Here is a 16,908-nt window from a genome sequence, read left to right on the forward strand (position 1 = left end):
TCTTTTCTCTCTGACTTTGTCTGGGCTTTGGACCGATACGAAGAAACACACTGGTTTGTGCATCCCCTGTGGCTGGGTTATACATCTTTATTTATTATACAGAGAAATTGAATTGTGTTAATGTATTGTCACAGATCAGGTTAAAATGTCAGTAGAAACATCAGTCAGATTGAAGTCGAAGTCTTCTTCATGTGTTCTTGTTTTAACCTCCAATACCAACTGCAGTCCTTAGTCATGCAAATACGCAAGCAGCCCATGGTGCATATACAAGTCATGCAGATGTACAGTTGGAGTATCTCCCAACTTTACAGAGGGTGAACAGAAGTTGTCCTTGGCTGGAGGAACTAAATACATCCATCTATTTACTTAACATGCTTTGCTCAATTTAAGGCTTCCCTATCTAGTTCAGAAACTATGGAGATAAGCTATCCTCTCCTTAGATGCTTAGATGACATTTACTGTGGTGCAGTCTCTGTAAAAAATGCATCTATGTTTTATATTTACGTAATATACAGTAGCAGTTTCATATTACATGTACATTATTGCTCATAATGCTTATTGAACAAAGAACAGAGGAAGAGATGGACAGAGTGTGACTCTGAGAGGAAAACTTAGAAGCCTTTAACATAATTATGGAAGGAAAGAAAAAGAGCTGAGCACAAAGAGAAAAGAGAGAGCTGGGCTGAAAGGTATAATCTTGCACAAAAGCCGAAAAGGCACTTCTCAGTATTCGTTGTAGCACCGACTGTGAGCACAGGACGTTCATGCAGTGGAGAGATATCATGAAGAAACAGCGCTAGTTCTATTTCCCCTTTCAATCAATGCTTAATAAAGTTATTTTTTTCTAATATTCACTGCATCCTATTCTAAGAGAGAAGGCATGCGTAATGTTACATTAACAAATCTGAAGCAGTCCCCTTTTGTACAATCAAAGCTTAACTACAGTCAAGGTAATTGTAAACTGTCAAATTCTAAATGAGAGATTCTAGTAATTTTGCATTGCACTCTCCATGACACTAAGTGACAAAATTCTCAAGGCCAAACCTAATTATAATCTGTGCAGACATTTATTTTGTTTAAAAAAACTAGTAAAGTACCTGCTAAATACCAGGCGGGTTCATTTGAGCCAGCAATGTCAAACTTTCATTTATCCTGTGGCTTATTACTATAAACACATATGAAGAAAATAATTTACATAATAAGAAGGCAGTTATGATGAAGTTTTTTCTTTTCAAGTTGGTGTCTGATTTAGCTGGAATATTGCTTCCTTAAAATGAATTAGTTTAGAATTTAATTTTATATTGAACATGTTGTCATTTTATGTTCTCTTACAGTGCTTTTGGAAAATGTTGGTGAGGAGCTTGACCCTATTCTGGAACCACTGCTTTTGAAGCAAACATTTAAACAAGGAGGAAGCATATGCATCCGCCTAGGTGATGCCACAATTGAATATGCTCCAGATTTCCGATTCTACATAACCACCAAATTGCGAAATCCCCACTACTTGCCAGAAACATCTGTCAAGGTTTGCACTATGCTTTTCTTGGTCTTTGCTTTTGATTATAGAGGCATCTCCTGAGTTAACTACAATCCCCTTCCCGTTTCAGAAATGGATATTTTCTGTTTTATGTCTCAGCCCCTAGATGCTTTTCCTATGTGATCTGGCTTTTCTGTTTAGTAGAAAGATTTTAAATTTACATCCTACTGAAAAATTTAAAACACATCTTCACTCACGTGTGTTTGAAATATCAACTAAGGAAAAAGCAAGGGTCCCACCTCAACAATGGGATGAAAAATGATGGTGTGTACGCATTCTTGAACATATTTTCTCATTCATTATTAAATATACAATCAAATCCCAAAATTTACTCTTTAAAGTATGGAAAACTAAATTGCATTTTAGTTCTTGTTCTTTGACACTCAAAGAACTAATTAATTTATTCACTCCTTAAGAACTTTATTGTTCTCTAAGGGAATGTTATCATGCCAGTGGGGCAATAATTGGTAGACCAAGACATCACACCCTCAACAGTTTTTGTACAGCTTATATCACAAAATCTATTTGATTAAGCAGGCTTGAGTGTTAAAAATATAAATAAATAAAATAAGAACATACATCCAATGCTCATTTTATTAGGTACATCTATTACCTGCTAGAACAGCCTGATTTTTTTGAGGAATTAATTTAACAAGGTGTTGGGATTCCAGGTTGTGCTGATTCAAGTGCATCATACATCTTCCGCAAATTTTTTAGCCACACATTCATGATTCAAAGCTCCCATTTCATGTCATACCAAAAGATTCCTTTTGGGTTTAGAATGGCGGTATTGTGGAAGCCATTGGATTAAACTGAAGTCAGTGTAATATTTGTGGAAATAGTTTCAGATAATGCATCTTTTATGTAATACCATGACATCCTACTAGACGCTGCTATCTGGTATTCCAAGGCCTAGTGAATGACAAAAAAACATTTTCCACACCATTACACTCAGCAGCCTGTACATTTGATGCAAGACAGGATCTGTCATGTTGTTTATGACAAATTTGAACCCTGCTATCTTTGTGTTGCAGAAGATAATGAGATTTTCCAGTCCATCTGACTTTTTTTCCAATCTTCAAATATTCAATTTTGGTGATCATGTGCCTAATGTAGCCATTCTTATTTGATGTAAGTAGAACTTGGCGTGGTCTTCTGCTGTTGCAATCCATGACCTTCAAGTTCTAATACATTATGTATTCAGAGGTCCCCTTGTGCAAACCACTGCTGTAAAAAGCTGTTATTTGATTATTTGTGGCCTTCCTGTTGAAGCAGTCTGGCCATTCTATTCTGACCTTTCTCATTAACAAGTTGTTTTCACACACAAAACTATCTCTCACTGGATGTTTGTTGCCTATAATACCATTCTTTAATTAAATTTACACTGGAGACTGCAAGATCCTTGTTAACTGATGGGCACAAGTTAAGGCAGTTCTCTAGCTGTACTCTCTAAACCCTAATTTTATAGCTCTATCCCTCCCAGAACTGTACAGTTTGTATTATTTATTTTTCTTACTTTCCTGGAATCATTAGGAGATATCTGGATCAAGTATGTCACTCCATTTTCTCTAACCCTGTGAAAATGTCACAGCATTCAGAACGTGAGCACACCGATAATTTCAATATGGAGACTCTCTTTAATAATCTGAAGCAGTTTGTTTCCAACCAGGTATCCGTCACTTGTGAATACCTACAGCAAAGCTTCTGTTCTGAGCTCGGCATGGCCCAAAGGACATGCATGAAATTAAAATGCTGCCGGAAACAGCCCATCACCATGATAAGCAGATAGCTTTGTTGGACAGTCAGGTGTTGGCATTAAGTGGTAAGCTCACTGAACCACAAGAACAATATTTACATCCTGGGAATGAAACAGAATATTGAAAGTGGAAACACCATTGAATTTCTAAATGAGCTCTGGCCATCTGTGTTTCCAGCCCTTGGTAATTATTCACTTATTGTTGAGAGATGCCACAGGGTTTACATGACTAATCAAAATTCATCCCATCTGCGACCATTAATATTAAAGTTTCTCCCCTTAGTGACCACCAGGTTATTCTGAAGGAGACAAGAAAGACGTCTAATTTGTGAATTTCCCATTGGGATTAATAAAGTATCTATCTATCTATCTATCTATCTATCTATCTATCTATCTATCTATCTATCTATCTATCTATCTATCTATCTATCTATCTATCTATCTATCTATCTATCTATCTATCTATCTATCTATCTATCTATCTATCTATCTATCTATCTATCTAATCCTGTTCTGCAAAGTCCAGTGAATACAGTTTTTTTCTTGACTTCAGTCCTGTAGCAGCTCAACCCAGGAAGGCTATGACTCCAGTTATGAATTGTGCATAGAGACTCAATCTTTCCTGCTGCACCCAGTCTGTCTCAAGATCTCTCATGCCTCAGGACACTGTGACAGAACCGAGGCCGCCAGTGAGCCCCAAACCCCAACACGAACACACAAATACTGTCCCAGGTTCAAATAAAAGGCTGTTTCTTATACAAAAATACCTCAGTATAAGCACAAGCACAGGTTTTCTCTCCTTCCAATACGTCTCCTTTCACCACCTCACTGCCCCCCTCCAGTCAAGCATTGACTTCCTTCTTCCTAGCTCCGATTCACCTGGACAAGGGAGTACGGTCACTTTTGTTGAGGATCCAGGAGTACATTTGGTGCCAGGGATACTGCCCATTGGAAGTACTTCCGGATCACACGGAAGTCCCACATAATAGGCAGTACCTCTCTCTGCAGCACCCTCATGTGACACCCATAGACCTAGACAGGACTGCTCTGCCAAAATACAACTCCTGGCATTACCTGCTGGTTCCCAAATGGGCACTAATATCAAAGGCTGCTGCCATCTAGCAAATGGGGAAAATAAGCACTCCCAAGAGACAGTCTATCCCTGTTCTTCTATCCCAGCCAGGGAAGATGTTACACATGTGTTTGGTCGGGGCGCTTGGGGCTTCCCGTCTGGGTAAGAAATCGTCCCCTCTATTGACTGGGATGTCTGTCCATCCACTTCGCCTGGATAAGTCACCTTTCTCTCTTTTGGTTGGGATGCCTGTCCATCTCCCCTCCTGGTAGGGATGCCCGTCCATCCCATTGGGCATTCACAACATGTAATCTTTGTTGACCCAAAATGTGCTTCAGAGGCCATCAACGAATTTCATGTTATGGGTACTTCTCCCTTCTATCGGGTGCTTTCTGTTTCTTTTACCTTTGGCTCATAAGTTACATTTTCTCTGCCAAGATTCCAGAAACACTAACTTGAGTAATTTTTTTGACTATACTTATCATACTGGGGACTGCCTATTTATTTTAATTGTGGCAGATTAAGTACTTATTTTTAAAGAAGTTAGAAAATTTTCGCATGATGTAACATTTAAAAGTTGTAGTGTTTTTATTTTTTATTTACTTTATGAAGGAGAGGCATATTTGTTTATTAAATTTTTGATGTATGAGACTAAGACTGACGCAGCACCATTTGAATAGGCAACACCTTCAGACATAAGTGCAAGTCAACAATTGTTTCCATAGCTTGGACTGACTACTGAGGATCGGTTTGCCAAAAGGAGCGGCTATCTGACATGTATACGAACTACAAAAGTTGAAGTGATCTCTCCACCTTAATGAAAATTTGAAACAGTAAACTAATCCATAATTGAAGTTGTACAGAATGCTTCTCTGTTTGTTTTAAGAATAGGCAACGTGCAAGGGTGTTTATGGTAGTAGAATGGGTTTTAATTATCTTATGCATTAACTATTAACATGTTTACATTAGCTGTGGCCTTAGAAGAACTTCTGAGGAAAAATACAATTTATTATAAATTTATTTTAGTAGGGTGGCACGGTGGCGCAGTGGTAGTGCTGCTGCCTCGCAGTTAGGAGACCTGGGTTCACTTCCCGGGTCCTCAATGCGTGGAGTTTGCATGTTCTCCCCGTGTCTGCGTGGGTTTCCTCCGGGCGCTCCGATTTCCTCCCACAGTCCAAAGACATGCAGGTTAGGTGGATTGGCGATTCTAAATTGGCCCTAGTGTGTGCTTGGTGTGTGGTTGTGCTTCTGTGTGTCCTGCAGTAGGTTGGCACCCTGCCTGGGATTGGTTCCTGCCTTGTGCCCTGTGTTGACTGGGATTGGCTCCAGCAGACCCCCGTGACCCTGTGTTCGGATTCAGCGGGTTGGAAAATGGATGGATGGATTTAGTTTAGTAACATAGATGTAGCTGTGTTTATCCAAGATTACCAAAGTTCTGTAGCTTTTAGTTCAGTTCACAGGATGATTCAAGCAATAGTGTGATAGTTTAGTAAAATTTCGAAGCAAAACAGTTAAATGGAGAAAAAATTGATATTAAGGAAGAGAAAAGTTCTTGTTTAAGAAAAATTCTGTTTAAGGCTTATATATCTTATTTCATTTCTTCTCAGTCATCTACGTAGAAATTATGGAGCACGGTGTTAATGGCTTCCTCAGGAAATGCATCTCTGCCATCTTTAGCTGTTCTATGCAAAGCATAAGAAGCACAACTGGGTGAAGAAGTAGCACCAAAAAGATGTCATTTTAAAGTCTTTATTTAGGTTACCTTCAGGCCACCACAAAAAGTGTAGAAGATGAGAGTCTTTATCTGGAACTTTAACTTGGTAGATCATTGACTTAATGTCTGCCATTACTGCCACAGGCTCCTCCCTGAATCTTGTACAGACACCAATGAGTGTGTTAGATAAGTTGGGACATTTCAGTAGTTGTTCATTAAGTGAAGTCCCTTGATAGGTGGCTGCACAATCAAAGACCACTCAAATCTTGTTTTTCTTTGGATAATACACACCATGATGTGGAATGTACCACACCCTGCCTTCATTACAATTCAGCCTTTCTTTGGGTCCCTTGACAGCGTAACCCTTCTCAATAATGTCTCCCATGAAAGCTTTGTAGTCTTCATGGAAACCTGAATTTTTGCTAAGTTTTCTTTTGAGCCCAGTAGCACGCTGTTCAGCGATGCAGCAATTGTTTGACATTTTCAGTGTTTCATCTATTAAAGGCGGATTTAAATAGTAGTGGCCACCTACCAGTCCTGCAGATTCTGAGGCTATGCGCATGAACTTGATGTCATCCTGTGACATTTCGTCTTTCTCTTGACAGCTGCACTCTGGAAAGTCTGAATTGTACTGTTGGTGCAACATTTCCTCTATTTCTGTTTTTGAGATACGATTGATTGAATGTTTAGGCAGCTTACCACTGTGCTTTGCAAAGTCATCTGTTTTTTTTTTCCCTTGTCGGTCTATTCTTTTTTTTTCCTGGGTATGTGCAACTTTGTGGACCATCCCCATGTACAGGATGCAACAACATTTTTGCCTTACAATGTATAAAGGTAATTAGGTGGGCCATATCTGCCCTTCTGCCTTCCCTTTCTTGTAAAAGATAAGGGAGCTTAAATAGCAAAGTACAAATATTTGGATTACTGTTGAATCCTTCACCATCCTTTACATTGGACATAGCATTCATACAACTAGCAAGGCAGACTGCATAATCTCTAAGATCCGCTCCATCATTTTGCCTTATTTGAGGCTATTTCAATGCTTTACCCAGATATGCGTCAACTATGTATATCTGATGGCCATAGTAATTGTCAAGTAGCTTTCTGGCTTCTGTGTAGCCTGGCCTTGGTGGTATTCAGGCACAACCTTTAACCATATCTTGAGGGAAGCCTCTGGTATACTGGATTAAATAATATACTTTATTTTGAGGGTCCTCTAACACATCGTCCTGATGAAAGGCCCTGATGAAGCCTGCATAAGCCAATGGGTCACCTGAAAACAAAAGGACCTGTCTGTGTGGAACTTCAGCACACAGTGCAGGAGATTCATTTTGCTTATCACTTTGTTGGGCTAACATAGCGACTTCAGCGACTTCCTCCTGACCTTCCATGACTGCTCTCTGACTATTGGTTTGCTTCTGCATGAGCTCAGGTAGATCCCACACATCCTGTCTGAAACTCTGATTTTCGGCCCCTGAGATAGTCATTAGTAGGGCCCACGATTTACTGCGGCAAGAATCCGTAAATTCCGCGGCATGTTTTTTTAAATTCCGTGGCGTACCGCGGCGCGGCAAATGCAGTACCAGAACTCCATAAAACTAATTCGTAACCCAAGCAAAATAAATGCAATTATTATTATTCTTAATACTTAATAATAATCAATCATAATTCGTAATACTAATCAAATAGGTATATCAAAGCGTTCACATCCGCACATTTTAATCCACAGATTTGCTTTAGGCAAACGATGCTGAAACATATGTAGGCATAATATTATTCTCAACAAACTATTGAATAATGTTTCTAAAGTTATTGTTTATTTATTGTTGAAGAAAACGGCACTGTAAGCTCGTAGGTTTTCTTGTGACAGAGAACATCGCAGTGGTGACAACACCGATCCAAATTTTGAGAACGAACGTTCCACATCAACAGAAGAGATCGGCAACGCAATGTAAACTTTAGCAAGAGCTGCTAAGCGAGGCAGTCTGTCCTCTAAGGCACGCCAAAAAGCAGTGATATCAGCGGGAATTACTTCACGAGATGCTATGTCCAGATAAGCTTGCCATTCATCTGCTGCAGCCATCATTGTTGGCACTGATTGTGCATAATCAGCAAAATTCTTCGATAAGAGTGGTTGCTGTCTTGGATCAAATATTCTCACAGATCTGAATAGGTCTATTGCCGGCTGTTTGGTTCCCACAAAATATTCTTCTAAGTTTCGCAGCAGCATTGTGCTTTGCATCTTCACACCTGCTGGTTGCAATTGGAAATCCGGATGATTTCAGGCAAGACAGTAAGTCAGACACTTTGTTGTAGACATCGACAGCCATGAATGACTGTGCCTCAAAAGAAGTCAGAGTGTTCATAATTGGCTGGCAGTGAACAGATACAAATTCAAGTTCAGCTCTCAGCACGTTAAGTTTATCACTAATGACATGATACAATAGGCTAAAGAAAGAACTTAAAGAAGTAATCAAAACTAATCATACTAATATGCTTCAAATGTTGAGATTTCATTCAGATTTGGTATTTTCCGCGGCAGTAGCAACACTTTGGTTTGATTAACAAGCTGTTCATTAGGTTCATTTATTAAAAACCTTTTCGTATCATTAAGCCATGCCACTGTAGCAAGACTAAATTCATTCCAAATCTTAAAGTTGTCTGCGACCGCTTGTTTCTGTTTTGTAGTTGCTTTTACTTTATTTAACAAGAATAATATCATTCCATTCAGATCTTCAACCTGACTATGTATATTGTGGAAGATTTCAAACAGCTACACTATCTTGGCGAAATTTGCAGGATTGACTTTAAGGCTTTCAATTTCAGTCATAAGATCAGAAAGCTATTCTTGACTTTTCTTTATATGATCTTTAAGATCCTTAAGCACATTCTCTGGCTTTGAGTCTGTATTCAGATCCCTCCCTGTAACTTCACTTGAGCTCCGCTGTGACATCTTTACAACAGCAGTCTGACAGTGCGTTTCTAGACAAACAGCTTCTTAGCAACAGCTACGTCACAACTGGGGCGCTCCACCAAGACAGACAAGTTAGGCTTCCTTATCTCAGGCAACAACATAGCCAATCATCCATGATGCCTTTATATTCTATCACAGTCTCTTAAATCCTCTTAAATTCAGGTTCGGTGACTTTGCTTTCAGCTGCGATCATGTGTAAATAGAAGAGAAGAGCACAGTACCTCGAAGTAGCTCAGTTCTTTTTCTTTCACAGACAAGTCCTCAGATGGTAGTTTCCAGTTCAAAGCCTTCTGAAGACAGTTTTCTGATGAAAAATGTTGCTGCGTTTATCCAAGATTACCAAAGTTTGGCAGCTTTTACTTCACCTCATAGGATGATTCAAGCAATAGTGTGACACATGCTGATATAATTCCACAGAGCAAATGTCATCATTTTAAAAGTTTTAGTAAAATTTCACAGCAAAACAGTTCACACAAAAAAATCTAATAACTAATATCCTAGAAGAAAGACTATTTCCTAACTGGCTTAATTAACACTCTGTTTCACAGATATAGCTAAGAAAGTTCTATCTATCGTTAACCTACAATTGAGTAAGAGGCGATACCATATTGCTATTAGAAACTGAAATTCTATAGAAATTAAGCAAACATATTAATTTAACATCAAACATTAACTTTCTAAGATTGGCTCTTACTATAGTGCATCTGTTGGGAGGCCAGGGTCTCCCAGCCACCCCTTAAACTCCATGCATAATTGTAATCCCTGGCAGAAATAATAATTCCCAAGAAGGTTTATAGTAAAAAAGAGACAATAAAACTATTTGTTAATGCCACTCTTTTGATTTAGAAAACTACCATAGAAAATTTAAGATGTAGCCTTGGTATTTCTGAAAAACATAAAGTCACAATATATTATTGCTGTTGAAATTAAGATATTTAAATCCCAGTGACACCATTTTCTGTAGCTGTAATATGATAAGAATAATATAGTACTTTTAAAGAATTTTTTTTTTAACAAGATTGGATTGTTTCGACTTAGCGACTGCCTATGTATTGAGTTATTCTGATTGATGTGTATGCTGGGATACGACTCCTTTATTTCTCTTGTTGTTGTCATATGATGGCCTGTAACAGACATTACCTTAAAATTTAGTGCATCCTCCTGAGGTTCCAGCCATCAACTGTTTAAAAGGCTATACATTTAAAAGCAGTCCATTCTGTTTGCAGCCGTACTGTATAACTACTGTATAACTGTACTGTTCAGTATAATACAGTTAACTGGCAGCCATAATATTAAAGTATCTAGGCTGAACAACACATGTCAGTTCTTTAACTCCTTTAGCTTAACTCAGGTCTCTTTGTGAAGTCCAAATACCAGTTACAGATAACTGGGCTTCCACAACACACCAGCACAATACTGCTCACAAAAGCTTTTGGGGGCTTGTGTTTTCCTTTCCAAAGCACATATAAATAAAAGCAAAAAGCAGCATTATGTAAGGCCTTTCAATTTATATGCAGATAACTTCCCTGGTGTTGCAGTATGATAAAGCCTTTTCTGTCAGGTCCACCCTTCAATAAATGTGCCTTCTTGAATCTTTAGTGTTTTAATTATCTCGAATCCACTTTTTAGTACTTTATTATTGATTTCATTAGTTTAATATAAGTACATTTTCAAGCCATAATACAGCATAATGTCGTAACATATGCAGTCACTCAATATTGTGATTACTGAATTTCAACCTGTCTTAAAAGGTTCTGATCAGGCTGCTGGCTGCCAAGGGTTGCTACTATGCAACATTAAGTAGAGAACAGATTAAAGTAATGCTGCATTGAAATGAGTGCATCAATATACACATCAAAGCACATATCATTTTAAAAAGATCCTTACTTTAAAAAACCTGGATGTGTTTACAGTAAATGGTAATGCATTGGAACTTAAGGATGTTAGGGCTCTGTCCTTAGTAAAAAGCAGCCAATAGCATCAAATGAAAAATAAAACCTTTTTTTTTTTTTTTTTGCATTTTTTTATATACAGAATATAACTAAATATATTACGCATGCAGCCCATGCTCACTTTACACTGTCTCAGGTCAACAGCCATATTATCAATACACGTTAACCTGCAGGATAAGCAGAGGATTCCTGTAGAGCAGTCAGCAGCACTTTTACCTTTAATTCTGCATTATAAAATAGGTCAGTCTCTGCAGGGCAGAATCCATTTCCAGTCTACTGTGGCTTCCACACAGAAAAATGAAACTACCCAAAGTACCCTAGTATATCTCATTTACACCGGTGTGAAATTGGAAGGCCTGCGACTCAAATCACTTCAAGTGTCTCCTGTGGGAGTCTGTTGTCTAGGCAACGGTGGGACCACAAGCACACTCTGCCATCCTGGTTGTAATGGTGCTCTACAGTGTATGCAGTTAGCTGCTTGACTTGCTTGTGATGATGAGGCTTGATTAGAATTACAGGCAGAAAATATTCATTCATTTATTTTCTCGTCACGCTTATTTTAATATGGAGTTGCAGGGAGCCTAACACATCAGCAGCATCAAGCACAAGATAAGAACCAACCGTGGATGGGAGGTCTGAGCAGGAAACAATTTTAAAATAATTTATAATTAATTGAGTATGTACCTGTATATACATTACCAAAAAAAAAAACTTTCTCTATAGGAAAAATCAGTAGATAAATACATACTTGCTATGTCCTCATGAGTTTAGATTCAAGACAGGTACAGTCTTGTCTGGAGAAATTAAAGGCAAGGCTCAACATCATCTTGCAATCATTAATTTACTTAATCCACTTTATGCAATTTGAGGGTGACATGGAGGTGGAACATATCCTGGCAGCATCACACACAAGGTGGAATCCAAATTTGGACTGGATGTTGGTCTGTCACAGGCAGCACTCCCTTACACAAACATCTACACTCATCAATAATGGATCTCAAATTAAATTTGAAAAACGGGCTAACCTGTTGGTCTTTAATAATGAAACACACACTAATTAAAACAAAGTGTAAATAGATATTAAACTGTGGTTAGGTTTTAAAAAAAGAATTTCAACTGTGAAAAATTGTCCATATTGAGTATCTTTTTCATATGGAATATCAATAAAACTCGGGACCAATATAACAATTAGCATTGAATTGACGTCACTATGGTACCTGTATATGCCACACTCCGAGCATACATTCAGTCAGCAGGAGATGGCCACATTTGTCATAAAAGCTATTGATTGACTGCACTATCAAATATCTAGAATTATGATTTTCAAGTTCTGGCCACACAATCATTGTTTAGTTGTCTGGCCCACAAACATTTCCAAGAAATGAATATGTGTATTCTTTGCCATAGTTTTAAGCGCTTACCTTTCTTTCAGTGCTATTTTCACTTGTCTGCTCAACAAAAAATATTTCTTACAAAGGAGCAGATAATTGATATAGCACAAAAATCATTAATTCTCTTTTGCGTTTGGCGTTGACAACATTTTGGCACAATCAAGAAAGCAAACTCTATAGAATAGGGTAAAGCAAAAACTAAACGACAACTTAAGCATTTTGGTAACACTTTAGTTTAGGTACTGGAAAAATGCACTTATTACTTATTTACTCTTATGTAACAAGACCTCAAACAAAGGCTTCTTGTAGTCTTCATGACATTTATGAAACATTTGTAAATAGGTTATTCATCTCCGTGCAGTATTGCATATTGACGTGATAGCAAAATTCCTTGTTAATATGAAGGATTCACAGGTCTTATACTAAATATGTAATATCAAGAGATATGTGTCTCAGTTAAGCCACCTCAGAGCACTCCAAAGTGAAGTTTTGTTAGTAGGTCACATTGTAGAGATGAATAAACACTTTACTGATGCTTTGTAAGTATTTTTTTATAATTACTGGTATTTCCAAAGGCAATAATGATAATTAATTAACTGATTAACATCAATCAATCATTTTTCTGACAACTTATGGGCTTATGACGGTGGCACCGAAGATGAATGCATAGCTTTTACATAGCTTTTTTGGTTGACTACTCCAGTTAAGGTTTGTCCATCAAGTTTGCCAATCATTGAATTATGGTCCTTTGTCACTGAGTAAGTATTTAGATGCTGCCTCACAGAGACATCTCTGGGGTATCACTTGATGATTGATCGTTTTATCACATAAGGTTCAGATGCTGCATTCCAAAGAGAGGCCCAGTCAAGAAGAAGCTATTAACAGTGTCTGGCAGTGATTTCTTAAGCCAAGGACTTGAGTTCCAGGGCTACTAAAATGGAAATTGGCAGTATGTGCTACACTCGAAAAATATGAATTGGCCTTTAGCATCATTTTAGACGAAGAGAGACAAACCTTACTGAGTAAATAAGTGTCAGGTATCACCCAAGGCTCTGGCTTTGACTCCACTTCCTTCTATGCTCTAGACTTGGGAAAGCTACTATATAAATTAAATGTATTATTATTATTATTATTATGTACTTACTGTCTATGGAGAACTGAATTAAAAAACAAGCAAAGACATTCATTATAGATTGCCTAAAGAAAAGGTTTTGTCATTTTAGAGTTTAGTAATTTAGGGTTTTTGTTTCTTTTAAACCTGTTCAGTTTTTGCTAATTTTTGCCTTTTGGTTTTTGGATGCCTACACTTTAATGTATACCCTCATTTGTCCCACCATGTTTTTGTAAATCTTCTCCCATCTTTAGCTTTACCTCTAATTCTTGGATGGAGTCCACTGTATAAGTGATGAGTTTATTCCTGTTTGGCTGCTTGCTTAAAATGTTATTAATTGTGAATCAGAATTAAATACTGTGAATGAAACCCCTGAGTTTAACTTATCAATAGATTAGTGTCACCAAAATGTGGAATACTTTTACCAGTTATTGTAATTTACAGCTATTCTCTTTTTTTGCTTACATTTTATTGAATTTATTAAAACCAAATAACATTCCATACAAGCAAGTCAAATTTTACAAAACTAGGTTCAAGTCAAATCAACTCCAACCCATGAGAAAGAAAGCTAGGCCAGCAGAGTAAAAATTTAATAGTAGGAAAAATAAGTAAATAAATAAACAGAATAAAAAAGGGAAGAGAATCCACTTCCTCAATTTAAATGCTTATTCTAAAATGTTATTGATTAGTTCCTGACAGGTTTTTAAAAAGTTTTGCACAGATCCTCTAAGTGAGAAGTTGATTTTTTACCAATTTCAAAAAGTATATAACATCAGTTACCCCCTGACTTAAAAGAGGTGAGTTAGGATTTTTCCAGTTGAGCAAGATACGTCCAATAGTGAAGTAAAGGCAATTACAGTTTGTTTGTCCTTCTCCACTTTAAGCCCATCTGGAAGTACACCAAACACAGCTGTTAGTGGATTAGGAGGGATAGTGACACCAAGGCTGTCTCAAAGGCATTTAAAGATTTTGGTCCAAAATTATGTTAATTTTGTGCACGCCCAAAACATATGGCCCAGTGAGGCTGGAACTTGATTGCAACGTTCGCAGGTTGGATCTAGCCCTGGAAACATTTTGGACAGTTTTAAATGAGACAGATGTGCACGATAGATGATTTTAAGTTGAATAATTGTATGTTTTGCGCATATGGAGCTCAAGTGATTTCTGTGCATTGCTACCCTTCACTCCTATTCTAAAATGTTGATTGAGAGATCCTTTTCCCACTGTACTCTGTGATCTTTGAAAGGGAGGGATATTAAAATGTTCTTATATAGTATAGAAATGCTTTTTTTTGGAATGGAAGTAGGTGGGAGGTGAGGAAAATTGGGCAGGTTTTGTTTAGCAAAGTTTCTAATTTGGAGGTAGTGAAAGAAATGTGTTGCTGGAAAGTTAAATTTGGAGTATAATTGTTCGTAGGATACGAAGACATCTATGTACAGATCTCTAAATGATTTAATCCCAAATGTTTTACAGACATTAAAAACTGTGTACATTTGAGAGGGTGGAAAAAGGTGGTATTCGTGCAGAGGTCCCATACATTGGTTCCATATTCTGAGTGAATGGAGCATAATTGGGTTGTTAGTATATTGGCGATAACTAGTATTTAATGGGGTACAAAGAAAGGAATACAAAGAAGTACTGCAGGATTTTATTTCTATTGCGGACCAAGCCTGTGTATGTTCATCTATTTGTGTCAATGTCCAGGTTTTTATAGCTTGTACAGTATATCTGCCACCCAGTAATAAAATTGAAAGTTATGTAGACCCATGCCACCTTGTGCCTTAGGTCATTGTAGGGTCACCCTTTGGATACGTGGATGTTTTTAATTCCAAATAAATGAGGTTATGATTGAATCTAACTTCTTAAAGAATTGTTTATTGATGTATATTAGAATGCTTTGAAACAGAAAAAGAAGCTTAGGAAAGATATTCATCTTGACAGTGTTAATTCTTCCAGCTAAAGTAGGATGGAGGGTAGACCATCTATGCAAATCTCTGCAAGATTTTCCATGCAGACAGCAAAATTTTGTTGATAAAGAGCTTTATGTTTACTTGTGATGTTTACCCCTAGGTATTTAAACTGATCTGCGATGACAAAAGGGAAGGTGTCCAATCTAATATTGTGTGCTTGAGAGTTAACTGGAAAGAGCACACTTTTATTCAAATTAATTAAGAGACCAAAAATCTTTTGAAATTCTGTTACTGCTGTTAGTACTGCAGGCACAGTATTCTGTGGATCTGATACATACAGTACCATATCATCTGCATATAGTGAAATTTTCTGTTCAAGTCCTTTTCTGATAATCCCCTTTATCTCACAAGCATTTCAACAGTTAACTGCCAGTGGCTCAGTGGCAACTGCAAAAAGCAGTGGTGACAGGGGGCATCCTTCCAAGCTCAGCTCCCATGGTCCTAACTCCAACCTGGCTGCCCTCTCATGTCCCAGGGGAAATATTGCTTCCCTCCCAGTCCTTCCACTCTCCAGGTGTCCCAGCTAGGCAAGGGTCCCAGCCGTTCACCACAATGCGTAGATATTTATCAAAATCAATTTACAGTTAAATAAATTACCCATGACAATCACATATTGCCCTTCAGGATCAGTAACTATATCTGATATTACAAATGAGATCCATGTATAAGAATTCCCACACCTCTAGCTTTCTTTGTAAAGCTGGAATGGAATATTTGGCCAGGTCAATCTCTGTGCAGCCGAAACTGATCCTTGCTTAAAAAGTGGGTCTGAGCATTTAGACCTGTTAGGAGGGAGAATACTTTCTTTCTCTTTAATTCATGATTGAGACCTTTAACATTCCAGCTCACAAAGTTAACTGTTAGGTCTTGGAGACATTGCTTCTGAACTTTTGTTGACATTTTGTAGTCTTAATTTAAAATAGTACATTATTACATAAGATAGCTTTGACCTTAATTTCCAACTTTTTCAGGAGTTATTGCTATGAAGCCTATTGTTAAGTTGGCACTTACAATTATAAGGATTAAAAGGATAGATTATAAATAGCTTGCTCTCTTTCTCTCCCACACTCATCCCCCATCCCCCCCCCCCCCCCCCCCCCCCCCCCCCCATGTGAGGCTAGACCACACTTCACAAAGTCCCAGTCCTCTGACATACCTAGAGACAGAGCACATCCAAAACAAAACCATCTCCCCAGCAGCAGTGTATAAGGAATTAAAATAGAGATATTTATTGACAGTACCATCCAAATTCTATAAACATAAAATATAATCTTAAACAGTCTTGAGAGAGTGAACCCAGGTAATGATGTTAAACAGTAGCTCTGGATAAGCGGATAACGTTTGATAGTAAGCAATACAATAAACCAAGGGTATGATATTAAACAGTCTTCTATGAAAAAAAAAATGACACATACATACATGCACGCATAT

General features: G+C 37.7%; 1 protein-coding gene across 3 annotated transcripts in view; it reads left to right on the forward strand.

Annotated features, from left to right (window-relative positions):
• dnah7 (dynein, axonemal, heavy chain 7) overlaps window positions 1-16,908 on the forward strand; it is a 496,694-nt gene that overhangs the window by 357,098 nt on the left and 122,688 nt on the right. For all 3 annotated transcript variants that reach the window (XM_051930473.1, XM_051930475.1, XM_051930474.1), the window contains exon 48: window positions 1,335-1,525. In XM_051930473.1, the coding sequence (XP_051786433.1) occupies window positions 1,335-1,525 (191 nt within the window). The remainder of the gene's footprint in view (window positions 1-1,334; window positions 1,526-16,908) is intronic.

Source organism: Erpetoichthys calabaricus, chromosome 8, assembly GCF_900747795.2.
Source record: "Erpetoichthys calabaricus chromosome 8, fErpCal1.3, whole genome shotgun sequence".
NCBI classification, from domain to species: Eukaryota; Metazoa; Chordata; class Cladistia; order Polypteriformes; family Polypteridae; genus Erpetoichthys; species Erpetoichthys calabaricus.